The sequence below is a fragment of the Cebus imitator genome, unplaced genomic scaffold, assembly GCF_001604975.1.
Source record: "Cebus imitator isolate Cc_AM_T3 unplaced genomic scaffold, Cebus_imitator-1.0 Scaffold443, whole genome shotgun sequence".
NCBI lineage: Eukaryota > Metazoa > Chordata > Mammalia > Primates > Cebidae > Cebus > Cebus imitator.
Window position 1 is genome coordinate 1,099,577 of NW_016107758.1, and position 16,740 is coordinate 1,116,316.

The following is a 16,740-nucleotide window of genomic DNA, read 5'->3' on the forward strand; positions in this document are numbered from 1 at the left end:
TGGGCAGCCGCCTCCTCTCAGCCCACCTGCGCTCCCGGCCTTCTGAGTCCTCCTCAGGGGCCATCGGCCCTCGCCTGCCGCTGCCGACGGGATGCCCGCCCCCGCCGCCCCCACCGCAGCCACGGCCGTGCAGGTGCCCCTGTGGCACCACTACCTGCAGGCCATCCGGTCCCGGGGGACGCCGCGTGCCCAGGACTTCCAGCGCGCAGAGAACGTGCTGCTCACGCTGCTGGAGCGCGTGCACGCCCTGGACCCCCGCTTCACTGTGGACTACTCCCGAGGCCTGGAGGCCTTCCAGTTCGCCCTGCGCTCCTCTGAGGACCCCCTGGACATGGAGGTGCCCCTGTGGGTGGATGCCGAGGCTCTGCTGATTGAGGAGCCAGAGGCTGCCCAGCCAGGGGATGGCCCCGAGTTATGCCGCCTGGGTGTGCCCAGGGAAGGGGCTGGCCTGGAGCGGTGGACCACCGATGATATCTTCACTGCCTCCTCGGAGGGGGACGCCAAGTGCCGTGGACACATTGTGCCCAGCAAGGTCCTGTGTGTCCTCAGGGACCTGCTGGTGGCGGCCATCGTCCACTGCAAGCACCACAGCCTCATCGCACCAGGTAGCAGGCGACACCCAGTCCGCACGTGTCTGTGCACTGAGCGGCTGCTGTGTGGAGCTCACGGAGCCGCACCTGCCCGCTGTGGGTGTCTGTGTGCAAGCGTGCGAGTGCGCATGCGTGTGATTGCTGCGTCCCCATGCACAGGGTGGCAACGTCCTCTGTGGTGACTACATGCGCAGGTGTGTGTGCACGTGTGTGATCACTGTGCGTTGGGGCAAGGAAGTCGGGAGACCTCACTGAGGTCCTCCAGCTCCAAATGCCTCTGAGCAGACAGCTGCTGTGTCCTGAGTCATGTGTGTCTGCCCTGGGGTTTCCACGGAGCCACTCCTTCAGTGGCTGGAGTCTGGGGCAGCCGCTTCGCTGGCAGACTTGCAGGAGGGTCCCTCACAGGGCTCTGGGCAGGTGGCTCTGTCGCCAGTCACGGCCTGTGACCTCGAAGCCGTCCCATCCCCGCTTCCAGTGCTGGTCACGTTATACCGGGGGGAGGGGTGTGTGTGTGCCTGCCCGCGTGCATGTGAATGCAGGGGTGTGAATGCGTGTGTGTGTGTGTGTGTGTGTGTGTGTGTGTGTGTCTTATCAGCTTGTGCCTGTTGGTGTCTTGAGCCCGAAGTGGGCTCTGAAGCTTCCACGTGGGCAGGGGCTGGCCTCAGTCCCTCCTCTGGGGCCTTGCTGACACAATCCAGGGTGAGTCTGAGCCCAGGGCTCCTTCCGCAGGGCTGCCTGGATGGCGAGGGCGGCTGGGAGGACAGGGCTTGTCCTGTGCAGGGGCCAGGATGACAGGGACCCTGAGTGGTGCAGCCATCATCCGTCCTGGAGGGGAACTGGGGACTGGAACAGAATGTCCTGCTTCCCTTGGGAGGGACAGGCTTGTCACGTGAGTCACTCCAGTCCTCACAGGGCCTTGTTGCCTTGAGTCACCTCCCTGGTATTTATCTGACCCTCGTGTCCACCATGAGGTCAGTGGGTGGGGTGGTCAGCTCGCCTTCCCCAGAGGCTGTGACCTGCAGAGGTCTGCCTTGCCCTGAGGCCGGCCTGGAGGCGGGGCACCTTCTGTGGGTTCTTGGGGAGGGTGTGCTTCCGCCACACACAGCCAGGCCTCCTGTCTGCGCCAGAGGGCCCGGAGGGTGGATTCGAACAGGAGCCTCCCCAGAGCTGTCTGGTTTCCTGGGGTGAATGATGGGCCTGACCTCGGGGTGTCAGCCTCTGGTGCTCCCAGCAAGCCTTCCCCCTGCCCCAGCATCTTCTGAACCTCTAATCATGCCGGCCATGGGGTGGGGATTTGTGTCTTCTTGCCTGAAGTCACCTGGCCCTGTCCACTGCGGCCTAATGCCCACCTGTGAGATGGGCCTACCCGTTGGGGTGAGCAGGAGGCCATGCCAGGCGCTGGGTCGTTAGGGTTCAGTCTAAGCTGCTCACACCCCAGAGTGCGCCCTGAGGAAGCAGACCCGATACTGCAGGCCGCGCCCACGGCCCCGAAGCTGCACTGGGCTGGGCGGCAGGGACATTCCGGGCGTTGTTTCCTGACACTTACCTTAAAAGGGAGGCGGCAGCAGGCCGGGTGACGAGGTCAGGCTGCCCCCACCCTGGGAACCGGTGAGGCCAGCCCGGGGGCTGGTGCAGGTGTGGCTGCCTTCCAGGCTGCCTGGTCACAGGCAGGAGCGATGTGGCCGGGCAGACGAGGTGTGTGGCCCCCAGAGGCGGCTCTGACTGGCTGCATGGAGGGGCCCCTCCTCTCTCACTGATGGGAACTGAGGCCCCTGAGGGATGGGCTGCCTGGGCGGCAGGGCCAGGGTTGCCCTGGGGTGGGTCCCAGAGGGGTCCGAAGAGCTGCCCGACAGGAGATTGTGGGTGCTGAGGGTTCACACAGCGGGGCCAGGCTCTCTCTGGAAGGGTGGCGGGATGGTGGGAGTGCAGGCCCCATGCTCACTCACGAGAGGGACCTTTCCCGAGGCACAGGCCAGGATTCCCAGGGACATGCCAGCATGCTGCCTGGGCCCCACTCCCTCTGACTGGGGCACCCTGGCTGGGCAGCTGGGGAGGGGAGGGGAGGGGCGGCCTCTCCCCTGGCCCCCGGGCCCGTGTTGGGCGGGGCCGTGCAGGTGTCTGTGCTCACCCTGAGTGTTACGTCACTGCCGGGGACCCGCCAGAACCCCCAGCCTCACCCCATCACGCCCTGGAACAGCCCCTCTGGGGCTCTGAGCTCCGAGTTAGGGAAGAGGGCGCCGTGTTGGGCCCCGGGGTGGGGTCTGAGTGAGTGGAGTGGGAAACTCTTGACCAGAGTGTGCCGCCTGTGAGGTGACAGAGGCCATGGGGCTCTCGGGCCAGGGCTCTCTGGTAAGCGGGGACCCAGGCCTGGTCAGGAAGAGCGGCTGGGCTTGGGCGCTGTGAGCCTGCTGGCCTGGGCAGCCCAGAAACAGGGTGGCCGAGCCAGGTCGCTGCTGCCGGCCGCCATGGGCTCGTCTCTCCACGGGAACTGAGCCTGGCCTGGGCCTGTCCCTCCCTCCCCAGCTGCCCTCATCATGTAAACTGGTCCCCTAGACCTGGGCGTGACATGGTTCCTGTGCACGCAGTGGTTTGAGGGCAGGAGGCTCTCAGGGAAGCTTCCAGGAACAGGGGATGGGGGAGGAGAGGCCCAGCCTGGCTTCACCCTCTCCAGCTCTGGGGTGGGGGCCATGCTGGCCCCAGCCTGGGCTGTTCCTGCCCCCTTTCCCGCAGAGAAGGCAGCAGAGACACCCGGCCACTGTCAGGAGGTGGGAGGCTAGCTGAAGCCTGGGGCTTTGGTACCAGTGCTGGGGCAAAGTGGGCAGGCTCAGGAAGGCCTGTTGGGCACAGCAGGCAGGGCCCTGGGGTGTGGGGGAGGGCAGTGCCTGGGGAAGGAAGACCTCACATAAGACGCTGCCGTCATCACTGACAGTTGTGCCCAGGACTGTCACTGCTGGGCAGGCATGCTGGCCAGCCCCTCACTTGCTGAGGTCCAGGGATGGACACAGGTATCGGGGATTGGGGCGCTGCAGCCTGCAGGTGGGGGCCAGCAGAGAAGGCTGCAGGGGAGAGGTGAGGAGGGGCAGGGGCCAGGTCGGCAGCAGGAGGGGTCTGGGGAGTGTCCTGGGCAGGGAGGCGGGTCGAGGGCCTGGCGTGACATGGGTTTTTGCAGGTTCGCTGAACGCGGACAGCCTGAGGGAGGAGCAGCTGCACCTGTCCTTGCTGGTGTCCAGCGGCTGGAGGACAATCCGCTTCCACGTGGTGCCCGTGGTGAGAAGGGGGCTTGGGGTTCCTGCGCTGGAGGGGGCCCAGCAGATACCTGGATTCCCCGAGGCCAGCCTGAGAAGGGTCCTCAGCCAAGGAGTGGACCTGGTGCCAGCCAGCGCCCAGCTCTGGAGGTAGGCTCGCCCTCCTGGTCACAAGGCTCTCGGGGAGCGGGCAGGAGGGGGCCAGCACCCCGATGCTGCCCCGGCCCCCATCAGGAGGATCTGCCGGGCCCTCTGCCTGCCTCTGCCCCCATGGGCATGTGTGTTCCCCTGAGATTGCTGGGGTCTCTGGCTGCAGGGAGGATAGAAATGTGTCCTCTCCTGAGTGGGAAGGGGGATGGTGGCACCTGATGCTGGGTGATGAGAGACCCTGCCCTAGATGGGACCTTTCATTACCCAGCTTTTGCTTGGGGCAGGAAAGTCGCTGAAAGGTCAGGCAGCCCGTCCAGGCAGGGCGGGTTCCCAGAGAAGCTGGGAGGGTCCCCACAGAGTCAGGGTGCATCCGCACTGGTGTCTGTGAGAGGGAGGAAAGGGCGCTGGGCAGAGGCTGAGCTCCCCTCAAGACCCCAAGCAGGGACTGTGGCCAGGGACTGCGCCCCATCCAGATCCCACGCTGCTGCAGCAGCCTCTGGGGTGGCTCACCCCTGACCCCCCACTTGCTGGAAGGATGATTGGATCCGCACTCTGTCAGGGGAGGGCTTTACAAAGCTGTCATGCCCCTGCTGTGGTTTTCTCCTGCAAGGAAAGGCTCAGCGGAGAACCAGCGACCACATACCCCGCCCTGTGTTCCCGCTGACCCCTGAGCGTGGAGCGGGGGTGGCGTTGAGGCTTGTGGAATGGCTTCCCGCCTGCCCAGGAAGGGGAAGGGCTGGGCTGGGCAGAGTCATTTTTGCAAGTAAATGGGAGAATGACATTTTGGTGCCCCATGTCCTGCAGACTGTCCCCTGCAGCAGCTCCGTGAAGGTTGTGGGGCCAGGCCCCGCCCCCAGCCCGTCTAGCACGTGCACATCAAGCCCCTGGTGTGAGCTGCTCTGAGCTACGGGTCTGGGTGGTGTGGGAGTGGGGAGCAGAGATTCAGAGCCCCTTGTGTGGCTGGCCCTGGAGGCTGCTGCCCTGGGCTTCTGACAGGGGCCGTGGGTGGAGCTCTCACACCCCTGGGCTGGGTGGCTGCGGCCTGGCAGGCCTGAGAGGCACCTTCCTGTCTACACAAAGGGCCGGGACGGCCCAGAGGCTCCTACGCCCCCTGAACCCGGGCCAAGGAGTCTCCATGGAAACCAGGCGTGCACTGCACAGCCGGTGACCACGGCTCCTGAGAACATGGGGTCTGGGCCGGGTCCCACCTGCAGGCAGCGCAGCGCAGCGCAGCCCGGGCCCAAGCCTCCGGGGCTCAGAGCTCCCCACACCGGGGGCCGGCAGCAGCGGGGACTGACCCAGTGCGTCTGTCTGGGCCCCAGGACCTCCACTGACTACCTGCTCACCAGGCTGCTGGGGGAGCTGGGCTCCCTGCAGGGCCATCGCCTGGACAGTCTCTCCGTCCTCGACCGGGTGAACCATGAGAGCTGGCGAGACGGTGGCCGGACCGACGGCCTGACCTTCAGCCATCTGAAGGTACCGGGCGGGGCTCTGCAGGTTGTCCACCACCGGGGCCCTGGGGTAGGTGCACCTGGGCGTGTCCCTCCTGCCAGCCCTGATGGCGGGCAGCTGGAGTCACGAGGATTTTGAGGACCTGCCCAGGTTCTGAGGAGGTGAAGACGTGGCTTGTGAGGGTCGTGGGGATGTGGCGGCAGGGGCCATGGTACCACCGGCTGGCCTTTGTCATTCCTGGGTCTTGACTTCGGAGGCCCTCCTGGCTGGGGACACTGTTGGGAAGAACCTCAGGGAGGGGCCTCCCAGAGCTGGGTGTTCCTGCCCAGCGAGCCTCCTCCCAGCGTCTGGGAATGTCACCCGGCAGGGACGCCTCCCTCTGGGGGTTCCCAGGAGAGTCCAGGCACCCCCTCCCACCGCTTCCTGGGCTGCAGAGATATTCTGGCACAACTGTGTCCTCCTGGGGCTTTGTAACGTCAATGCTGAGAAGGACAAGGAACAGGCAGGGCCGGGACTCCAGCCCACCCCAACCCGGGAGGCAGGTGGGGCTATGCTGTCCTGGGTCTCGGCTCGGCTGACTCCTCTGTGGAGTGTGTGGCCGACTGGGCACTGCTCCGTGGCTGGGGCTGGCCCCTTCACCTGGCTCCGTGTTGACGGAGAGGTGCCCCTCCTGGTGTCGGGGGTCCCCGGGTGGCCTCTGGCCATGCCCCTCAGGCTTCCACCCGACCTGGAGCTTTCAGTGTCCCTTGAGGTCGGATGTACGGTGGTTCCCAACCCCAAAATCCACCGCAGGGTGCGGGGGCAGTGGAAGAGGAGGTTTGGGAAGGGCCTGTGAGACAGGGCCTGGGGTGGGAGGGAGGACGAGGGCCTCTGGGGCGGCTGCAGGCAGTGCAGGCCTTGGGGTGGTGAGCACACAGACCATCACCGTGACAATGCCATGGGCCTGTTGGGTTGGGCTGCAGGGGGCGAGTAGGAGCTCAAAGGGGCCAAGGAAATGACAGAAAGGCCCAGAGGATGCTGGGAGCTGCAGAGGCCCCCAAGGGAGGTCCTGGGGGGTGAAGATAGGGGCTGGGGGTGGGACCCCAGGGTCAGGGCCAGGCAGGAGAGGAGAGAGAGGGGTTTCCTGCTTTTGGGAGCCAGCAGGCTGGGGCAGTAGGTGGGAGGGGCCTGGGACTCCAACTGGGACATGGAGAGGGGTGGGTGGGAGCAGGGAGGGGCAGCCGGGGTGAGGGAGGGGGCGCAGGCTGGGCCAGCTGGGTGGAGGCTGACCCTGCGGTCCCGCAGATGGTGCTGCTGTGGGCCTCCACGCTCTTCCCGGCGCCAGAGGACTGGGCGGAGCTGCAGGGCGCCGTGTACCGCGTGCTCGTGGTGCTGCTGTGCTGCCTGGCCACGCGGAGGCTGCCCCACTTCCTCCACCCGCATCACAACCTGCTGCAGGGCAGCGGCCTGGACCTCGGCGCCGTCTACCAGCGCGTGGAGGGCTTCGCCAGCCAGCCCGAGGCGGCACTGCGCATCCACGCCACCCACCTGGGCCGCAGCCCCCCGCCGCGCGTCAGCTCCGGGCTCAAGGCGCTCCTGCAGCTGCCGGCCAGTGACCCCACCTACTGGGCCACCGCCTACTTCGACGTCCTGCTGGACAAGGTGGGTGCTGGCTGTGGGGGCCTCGGGCCAGCCCAGGGGCGCGGGAGGGCGGGGACACAGCCCTGGCCCAGCTCCCCACCCACTCTCTCCTGGATCAGGGGCCCCAGGAATGCTGAGGCCAGATCAGGGGCTCCATGGATGGCGTCTGCGGGGACGTGTGATATGTGGGGATCACACGTGTGTGATATGTGGGGACCCCCACGGGCTGTGGGGGTCCCCTTGCTGGTGGCTTCACAGGGCCCGGAGCTGCTCCCTGGAACCAGGGCAGCCAGTCTGACCCTGCCTCCGTTTCCCACCAGAGTTGTCCCCCAGCTCACACTCAGTAAGCCCTCAGAGGCCCAGCTGCCTACCCCAGAGCTCCATTCCTCATGAAGGGCTCTGACCTTACCTGGGCCTCACCGGGACCGCTTCCTTCTCCCTGGACTCAGGAATCCACAGCCATGCCCCTTGCGGCCCTGTGTCCCCTGGGCCACTTCTCATGGGTGCCTGGAGGCCCCAGCAGCTGCCCCGCCCTGTGCCCCAGGCTCTGCCACTCCTGCCGAGGAGCCTGCCCAGGGTCCACTCTGCTCCTCGCCCAGGGCCCAGCTCTCACCCCCATCCCAGGAGCAAACACGGCCTCCTTCCAGGGCACATCCGGAGTTTCTCCGCCACCCTTCCCATGTCCTGGCGGCGGTGAGGCCCCAGGACAGCAGCTCTTTGCTGGGGGTCTTTCATCCTATTCCAGCAAACTCCCGCCTGTTGAGATGCTGATGGCTCCAGGGTCTCCTCCCCTGCCTGACACTTAAGAATTGTTACCCCAGAGCCTGTAGATGGGGGGCCAAGGGCTGTGCTCTGAGCTCTCAGTGGACCTGTGTGGGCAGGGGCGGGGGTGGGGTGGTCACCGGAGGCAGCCTTCAAGCAGCACCCGTGGGGCCTCCTCTGTGCAGACCCAGGCCAGGGACGCCTGTGTGTAATGTGGGGGTTGCGGAGCAGCAGAGGCTGGGGGGTGCCCGTCCAGGCAGATACCCGGGGCAGGAAGGCCAGGGGGCCCAGGGAGGCCAGTTGTTCCACGCTGCGCTCTCGGCCCTGAGAGCTTATGACGGGCTCCAGTGGTCCCGCTAACCCTTCTCCCCCCAACCTGCTGCAGTTCCAGGTCTTCAACATCCAGGATGAGGACCGGATCTCTGCCATGCAGAGCATCTTCCGGAAGACCAGGACTCTGGGCAGCAAGGAGAGCTGAGCTGGGCCGCCCAGCCTTGGCCACCCATTCACGGCCGCCCCACAGACTGTACCACACCACGGGAGGTCCTGGGGCATCTGGGAGAAGGAATGGGCTGCTCATGGAGGGGGTGAGGGAGGGATTTTGTCCCCAGGAGTGGCCTCTGAGAGTCTTTCAGTGCCTGGCGAGGCAGGGCAGTCCTCCTGGAGCACTTCGTCCTGGGGTGAGGGCCTGGAGGCAGGTGCCACGCTTTCCACGTGGTGCCTGTTGACCCAGCCACATGGTGCTGACAAGAAAGCCACACTGGCTGAGACCTGGGGCTGAGCGCCTGGCCCGGCCTGCACCATGAGCCATTCCTTGGTGATGAAGTGCTGTATATTTAGTCTCAAATAAATGAACGTGCAGGGCATACGCAGCAGAAAAGGTACTCTCCACGTCTCGTATATCTGTGTGGAAAACATTTCCCCTAGAAGCAGAAGAGGCCCACGTGCAGATGGATAATTCTGAGTCTTCTCCATTCTCTACCAATGACCCCCTTCTCCAGGCATCCCCACCTCCAACCTTGTTCTTACAGCAAACTCAGGCCAGCAGAGGGGGCACACAGCCATGAGCCCGCCCGCCCAGGACTAGTCCCATCTGCGTCTGCCCATCCCTGGGGAAGTGGCCCCGTCTCATGCCGAACTGTACTCCCCAGTGTTGGGAGGGGTGCGTGGGAGTGATGGGATCATGGGTGGACTCCCCCTTGCCGTCCCCGCAATAGTGAGGACCCCCCCTTGCCATCCCCGCCATAGTGAGGACTCCCCCCTGCCGTCCCCGCCATAGTGAGGACTCCCCCTCGCCGTCCCCGTGATAGTGAGGACGCCCCCCTGCCGTCCCCACGATAGTGAGGACGCCCCCTCGCCGTCCCCGCGATAGTGAGGACTCCCCCTCGCCGTCCCCGCGATAGTGAGGACTCCCCCTCGCCGTCCCCGCGATAGTGAGGACTCCCCATCTCCGTCCCTGCCATAGTGAGGACGCCCCCTCGCCGTCCCCGCGATAGTGAGGACGCCCCCTCGCCGTCCCCGCGATAGTGAGGACACCCCCTCGCTGTCCCCGCGATAGTGAGGACTCCCCCTCGCCGTCCCCACCATAGTGAGGACGCCCCCTTGCCGTCCCCGTGATAGTGGGCTCTCATGGGACCTGGTTGTCTGAGAGTGCGCAGGCACCTTCCTCTTCCGTCCCCCTCCTCCTCCTGCCGCGTGAGACGCGCCTCCTTCCCCTTCACCTTCCACCATGATTGTGTGTCCTGAGCCTCCCAGCCATGCTTCCTGTGCAGCCTGCAGACTGCGAGTCAATTCAACCTTGTTATTCATTACCCAGTCTCAGGTGGTGGTTTACAGCCCCACGAGAACCTACTAATATACCCCAGTCTCTGAGGTAAGGAGTCCTCTCCTGGCATCCGCGCCACCCGTGTCTGTCCTTACCACTCTGTGCCCCACGTTCTCCCATCAGCCACACAGCCTGCCTGCCGCCCCGTGACCTGCGTGGGTCCTGCCCATTGGACGTTTCCTATTCTTCAGCTCTGGCCTCTCAGGGGTATTTACCCCTCAATGCCTGCCCTAGGCTCTCATAGGGGACCTGCAATCCTTGCAGCGGCAGCTCCCCGGAGCCTCCTTGAAAGGGATCTCTGGCCATCTGCAGAGGAAGCACCACTGACGACAGGAGATGCCCAGGCCCCTTGAAGGCCTCGAGATCCAGGGCCTGAGCCAATGACCACGGGAGGGGACACAACATGACACACTCCTCCCCCACTAGAGTAGGGGCTGGTGGAAGACAGAGTCTTGGTTCACATCTGATTCATTATGGATCTGAAGGGCCAGGCCCACCGTGTGGCCATTCCCTTGGCATTTGATTGGGAAGCAGGGTGGCTGCACGCAGCAGGAGTAAGAGCTGTAAGAGCAGGAAGGGCCAAGGGGAAGGCTGTGCTGAAATCATCCGTATTTCCATGACCAAGCCAACCCAGCAAACACACCACCTCCTGGTACACTGACAGAATGCAGTGCCACCTTCAGAGGCTTTAACTCATCAGCACGGCCCAGCAGAAGTCAGGCGGATTACGGTGAATGGCAGTGGATTACCTGAAGCTGACCAGGTTGTAACCCGCAGTCTAGGAGCTGCGCTAGACATGGTATCCTTAGTACAGCAGTACAGCCGGGCCTCTGGAACTCGTATGTGGCCACGGGCCTGCGAAATGCATTGTTTCCAATCCCCATCAGAGGGGAGGCTCAGACACAGTTTGCGTTCACTTGGAAGAGATAACAGTGCGAGTCCCCGGTCTGGCCTAGGCCGGTGTGAGCCCGCTTCTCTGTGTCACACGTGGGCCTACTGGGCCTTCACCCCTGGATGCTCTGTGGGATATTCTGCTGGTTCACTGTATTGATGCCATCATGCATATTAGAACTGGAGAGCGTTGACTGGAAAGCTCTTTGGATGCCTTGTAGACACATTCATTCCAGAGGGTGGGAGGGAAACCTTACTGTCTCAAGGTCTGGCCCACAGATGAAGACTTTAGAGGCTCAGTGGCCTAGGGCATGCTGAGACTTTGCTTCCAAGGTAAAGGAGAAGTTTTTGTACCTTGCCCACCTACCGTGAAGAACAAGCATGGTGCTGGGTAGGCCTCACTGGATTTTGGAGGCTGCATGCACCTCCCTTGGGAATGTCCATTTGCCAGGGGACTCGGACAGCTGTTGGTTCTGAGTGGGGCCAGGGCAAAGCAGGTTCTTGAGCAGATTCATGCTACGATACCACCACGGTGTGAATGGCATCTGCCGTAGAAAAGGGGCACCAAAGCCCAAAATAGGAGGTGAAGTCCTGAAACAAGAGCATGCTGTCTGCAGCAAAGAAGTGCTGCTGTTGAGAAGCAGCACTGGGTGTGATACTGGGCTCCTGGTCACGAGACACCAGGTAACGATGTGGCTGAGCTACCCCCACGAGCTGAATGTTACGGGGTCCTAAGTTTGGAGGCGGCAGCGGTGGTGCAGCAGCAATCCATTGTACATGGACGTGCGTGGCAGGCAGGGTGGGTGGAAGCACATCAGCACATGATCAGTGGCCTGGGTCACCCTGTCATCACCTGCGTGCACCTGTGCCTTTCTTCTAGCCTCACACGCATGGCCTTGAGAGGGTTCCCTGGGACTAGATGACTGAGGAGGAAATCTAGAGCCTGGCTTATGGATGCGATGGCTTGGTCTTTGGTGCAAACCAAAATGGGCTCTCCCAACTCAGGGTTCCTAGAAGACAGTGGTGAGGGAAAAATCCTCCGCATGGGCAGAGCATCAAGAAATAGAAATTGTTCGTCTATTTTGTGTGGAGAGACAAGTGGCCCAAGGAAAGGAAACACACAAACATTAAGACAAAGGGTATTACCAGAGGTGAGGGGCGACATTCACGATGATAAAATCAATTCATCAAGAAGGTGTAACAATCGTAGCAACGGACCTTCAAAAGTCATGGAGACAAATGCATGGGGTGAAAGGGAGAGGGAGACGAGACCACAATCACACGGGGAGAACGGAACACCCACTCCCGGTACTTCATAGAAAAAGCAGGTGAAGAACCCCAGTGATACAAAGAAGACCTGAATAACACGGTCATCCAAGCGGACCTCGGGATATTTTAGAAGCTACACCTGAGAGTGGCGGAAGACACGTTCCCCTCAAGTGTCCATGGACAGTCACCAGGGCTGCTGCTAGTTTATAAAGCAGAATCTCAGCACATTTTCAAAACACTAAAACCCATATACAGTATGAACTCTGACTACAGCAGATAAATTAGAAAGAAAAAACAAAAAGGCATTTAGAATACCCACCAAATGTCTGATAATTACACAAGATAAGTCTAAATAGTCTGTGGTTCAAAGAAGAAATCACAAGGGAAATTATAAAATATTTTGATCTGAGTGATAACAAAAACATCGTCTATCAAAATTTGGGAGATGCAGTGAAGAAAGCGCTCAGAGGGATTTTAGCTTTCAATGCTCATACTGGGAAAACAAATGTTTTAAATCAATTAAGCTTCTACCATAGGAAGCTAGGAAAAGAGCAGCAAATTAAAACCAAGGCAGGTAAAACAAAAGGAGCACTAACACGAACAGTGGAAATCAGTAGAAAACAAACAATTGCGAAAACGATGGTAAATGTTGCTTTTTTGGAGAGATTAATAAAATCGGTAACCCCCTAGCAAGACTGATCAATGGGAAAAAAAGAGAAAATGTAAATTACCAATAACAGGAATGACACAGGGAAATCACTTGAGAGCCCATCTATAAGCATTAAAGGGTAATGAAGGGACATTATAGATGACGTCATGCCAGCACATTCAACAACTTAGATGGAATCAAGCATGCCCTGGTAACACATTACCAAAACGGGCACGAAGAGGGAGACAAAAACCAAAGAACTATTAAAAAATTAGAATTCATTAAAAAAAAAATCCTTCCCATAAAGAAGGCGCCTCTTCCACAAGGCTTTGCTGGATAATTCTACCAAAATATAAGGAAAAAATAGTCCCTATTCTAGACAAACTTAATTGGTAAATAAAGGAAAAAAAATACTGTCCAAACCATTTTACAAGACCAGTGGAACCCTGCTATCAAAACCTGACAAAGATATCACGAGAAAATAAGAGGTCAGTCAATGAAACAGCACATCCGCAGAATAAAGAAACACAACTTTATGAACACCTCACCGTGGGCAGAAAAGGCAGTTGACAAAAGACGACAGCTGTTTGTGATAAAAACTCTCGCACACCAGGACAGGTGGGACTTCCTGCCTCCCATGCAGGGCAGCTGCCGGAGCCCGACTGCTGACAGCAGCCTGACGCCGACAGACGCCCGTCTCCAAGGTGAGCAGGCTCGGCTCGCCGTGGGTCCAGCTCCGTGTTTGTGGCCTATGTCTGCTCGGTGAAGCAAGAAAAAATAAATAAAAGGCAGAAGAAGTAAAACTCTCATTAGTCACAGGGAGTTTGATTATCTACTTAGAAAACTCAAAGGAATCTACAAAAAAGTTAGTAGACCTTGTGAATTTAGCAAGGTCAGAGATGCAAGATTAATACAGAAAAAAATGGTACTTTATATTAAAAATAAACAACTGCGCCGGGTGTGGTGGCTCCTGTCTGTAATCCCAGCACTCTGGGGGGCCAAGGCAGGTGGATCACGGGGTCAGGAGATGGAGACCATCCTGGCCAATATGGCGAAACCCTGTCTCTTCTAAAAAAAATACAAAAATTAGCCGGGCGTGGTGGTTTGTGCCTGCAGTCCTAGCTGCTTGGGAGGCTGAGGGAGGAGAATTGCTTGAACCTGGGAGGCGGAGGTCACAGTGAGTCAGGATGGCGCCACTGCACTCCGGCCTGGTGACAGAGCAAGACTCTGTCTCTATAAATAAGTAAACAAAATAAAATAAACAATTGGAAATAAAAATTTTCAAATGCCATGTAAAATGGCATCAAAAATATCAAACACCTAGGAATAAATCCAACAAAAGATCTGCACCCAAGCGGGCTGTTTCCAGGAGGTCCCACTTGGAGGGACAGGGCCGCTGGGGGCCGGGGACGCTGCCTGGTCCCGCCTCCTGGGCTGGGTCAGTGGTTTTCCTTGAAGAACCTGCTCCCACTTTGCTGTACGCTGAAAGCTAGAAACATACCTGAGAGTAATTTAACAAGACTGAAATTTGCGTTTATGAAATGGAATTTATACTTTATTTCCATTTTCCGCAACTTGTTAGATGGATTTGGTGCAGTTCCTGCCAAAATCTCAGCAAGCTATTCTGAAGAAATAGATACCTAAAACGTACACAGAAATTCAAAGGATGTAGGGTACGAAAAACCTTGAAAAGGGAGAAAAACCTTTGAGGCCTTGTTCTTGAGTTCACGACTTACTGTAAATCTACAATATTTGAAACAGCACGGGATTGACACCAGGGTGCCATGAGACAGAACGGAGCGGCCGTAAAGAGACCCACGCACATGCAGTCCAGTGACGTTTCACAACGGTCGGATCAGTTCGCGGGGAAAGGAAGGCTGTCCACACTTGTTACGAGAACTGGGGCACCGGTGTGGACAGAATGAACGTTGGCTTCTTTTCTACCCTATACGCAAAATGAACTGGAGGTGCATCATAGATGTAAAGACAGAAGCTGACAGCGTCAAGTTTCGAGAAGAAAACACAGGGAGAGAGTGTCACGGTCTCACAGCAGGCGAAGGTTTCTTAGACAAGATACAAACAGCCCAGGCCAGCAAAGAAAGCCCATTGGTAAATAGGACTTCACCAAAATTGAAAACACCTGCTGTTTAATAGGTAGGCCGGGTGTGGTTGCTTATGCCTGCAATCCCAGCACTTTGGGAGGCTGAGGTGAGCAGATCACTTGAGGTCAGGAGTTCGAGAGCAGCCTGGCCAACATGGCAAAACCCCCGTCTCTACCAAAAAACAAAAAAATTAGCTGGGTGTGGCGGTGCGTGCCTGGAATCCTAGTCACTCAGGAGGCTGAGGCAGGAGAATCTCTTGAACCAGGAAGGTGGAGGTTGCAGTGAGCCGAGATAGCGCCATTGTGCACTCCGTCTCAAAAAAAAAAAGAAAAAAAAAGAATAGGTAAGCCGCAGGGTGGGAGAAAATATTCATGCCACAACACATATCTGATAGTATCTAGAATATATTTAAAAATGACCACACATCAACAATAAAAAGATAAAAATCCAAATATGAACAAAATATTTGAACTGACTTTTCAGAACATCTACAAACAGCTGACAGCACAGGAGAAGATGCTGAACATCAATAGGCATCGGGGAAACGCAAACTAAAACCGAGTCAGACCCGACTTTACACCCCAGCAAAGAAAGACAACGCGGAGCGCGGCTGAGGACGCGAGCACATGGGACGCTTGTGCGTGGCTGCGGCGTGAAGCACGAAACAGCCGCTCCAGAGGAGTCCGTGGACAGTCTCTCATAAGGTAAAGGCTAGCGTATGGCCCTGCGAGTCCACTCCTAGTTATTCACCCAAAAAAAAGGAACATATGTGGCCACCCGAAAGCATGACTAAGAGCTTCACCACCACCTTGTTCACAACAGCCCCAAATGAGAAATAAGGCAGATGCTCATCTATGGTAGATGAACCAACACATGGTGGTGGATCCATGTAACAGGGCGCCACTCAGCAGCAAAGACACACCGGTGCCCACGACAGCCAGCACGTGTGCGTGTCGGAAACAGCAGATGAGAGAAGTCGGCACAGCGGAGGGCCTGCTGTGTGTTCCACCCACATGAAATTCAACCCTGGCCAGGCGCCGTGGCTCACGCTTGTAATCCCAGCACTTCGGGAGGCTGAGGCAGGAGGATCACTTGAGGTCAGGAGTTTGAGAGCAGCCTGACCAACATGGTGAAACCCCATCTCTACTTTTAATTTTGTAAAAATACAAAAATTAGCTGGGCGTGGTGGCACGCACTGGTGATCCCAGCTACTCTGGAGGTGGAGGCAGGAGAATTGTCTGAACCCTGGAGGCGGCAGTTGCAGTGAGCCGAGATCGCAACACTGCACTCTAATCTGGCTGACAAGAGTGAAACTCCATCTCAAAACAAAAGAGAGAAACTGAAATATGCCACGCTGGTGTGTGGTCACAGGGGTGAGGCGGTTGAGGGGTGGTGTGGTCACAGGGGTGAGGCGGTTGAGGGGCGGGCACTGGCTGGGTGGGCGCACAGGGAACCTTCCACCGGAGGCTTCCTGGGGTCGTGTCCCAAATAAATGATTGGCACTTGAATTCTGGCCTCCGTATCTGTTTCTGGGGACACCAGAGCAAGCCACGGCTGCTCTCTGAACAAAGACCAAAATCTCAAATGTGGTCCATGTGGCCCTGCATGTTGTGGCCTCAAACTCCCCAGCCTCCTCCTGAAGGCCCCTCCCACTTGGCTTTCTGAGCTCCAGACCCTCTGGCCCCCTGGGCCCTGTGATCGTCACAGCTGTGACGGGAGTGTGTGTGGTCCCATCAGTGCCCATCTCTTCTGGTGCCCTGGAGCGGACAGCCTCCTGGCTGGCCCCGGCCCTGTCTCAGTGCATGCAACTGTGCCCAGCAGCACACATGAGTGCCCAGGACGGGGCCAGGCTAGCCCCGCCACACAGGGGCCCACCTCGGCAAGGGAGCGATCCTGCCCGGCCCTCTTCCGGGGGTCCTTGGAGCCAGTGAGGACCTGGAAACGTGGGTGTGGCTGTGGCTGCTGAAGCCTCCCCCCAGTCCCAAGGAGATCAGGGCTGGTGGGGTGAGGGGCTGCCTAGGAAGTGAGCAGGGGAGATCAACGGCCAGAGGGAGCTGAGCAGGGGTGGGAGCCACACACCTGAGGGCCGAGCGGCTGCAGGGCTGAGGGTGCGGGACTCTTGGTGTTGGGGGCTGAGGGCGTCAGGGCTGAGGGTGCGGGACTCTTGGTGTTGAGGGGCTGAGGG

At 59.2% G+C, this 16,740-nt stretch overlaps 1 protein-coding gene across 3 annotated transcripts; it reads left to right on the forward strand.

The window, feature by feature from the left end:
* On the forward strand, nucleotides 1-8,938 carry MAB21L4 (mab-21 like 4). Of its 3 annotated transcripts, none has more exons than XM_017510729.2 (5): nucleotides 1-605; nucleotides 3,760-3,985; nucleotides 5,308-5,461; nucleotides 6,722-7,078; nucleotides 8,205-8,938. In XM_017510729.2, the coding sequence occupies exons 1-5, from the start codon at nucleotides 92-94 to the stop codon at nucleotides 8,295-8,297; spliced, it is 1,344 nt and encodes a 447-aa protein (XP_017366218.1). In that variant the 5' UTR covers nucleotides 1-91; the 3' UTR covers nucleotides 8,298-8,938. The 3 variants fall into 3 exon arrangements, with proteins under 3 accessions (XP_017366218.1, XP_017366220.1, XP_017366219.1); XM_017510731.2 differs by lacking the exon at nucleotides 1-605 and adding an exon at nucleotides 2,822-3,647 and having other exon boundaries at nucleotides 3,755-3,985; XM_017510730.2 differs by lacking the exon at nucleotides 1-605 and adding an exon at nucleotides 2,822-3,595.
* Nucleotides 8,939-16,740: the final 7,802 nt, after the last annotated feature.

What these genes read in the sequence shown, in the direction of transcription:
- MAB21L4 (XM_017510729.2), top strand. Translation starts at nt 92, where the DNA reads ATGCCCGCCCCCGCCGCCCCCACCGCAGCCACGGCCGTGCAGGTGCCC. An exon ending in CCACAGCCTCATCGCACCAG is followed by an intron (nt 606 to 3,759) that starts GTAGCAGGCGAC and finishes GGGTTTTTGCAG; the next exon opens with GTTCGCTGAACGCGGACAGC. An exon ending in GCCAGCGCCCAGCTCTGGAG is followed by an intron (nt 3,986 to 5,307) that starts GTAGGCTCGCCC and finishes TCTGGGCCCCAG; the next exon opens with GACCTCCACTGACTACCTGC.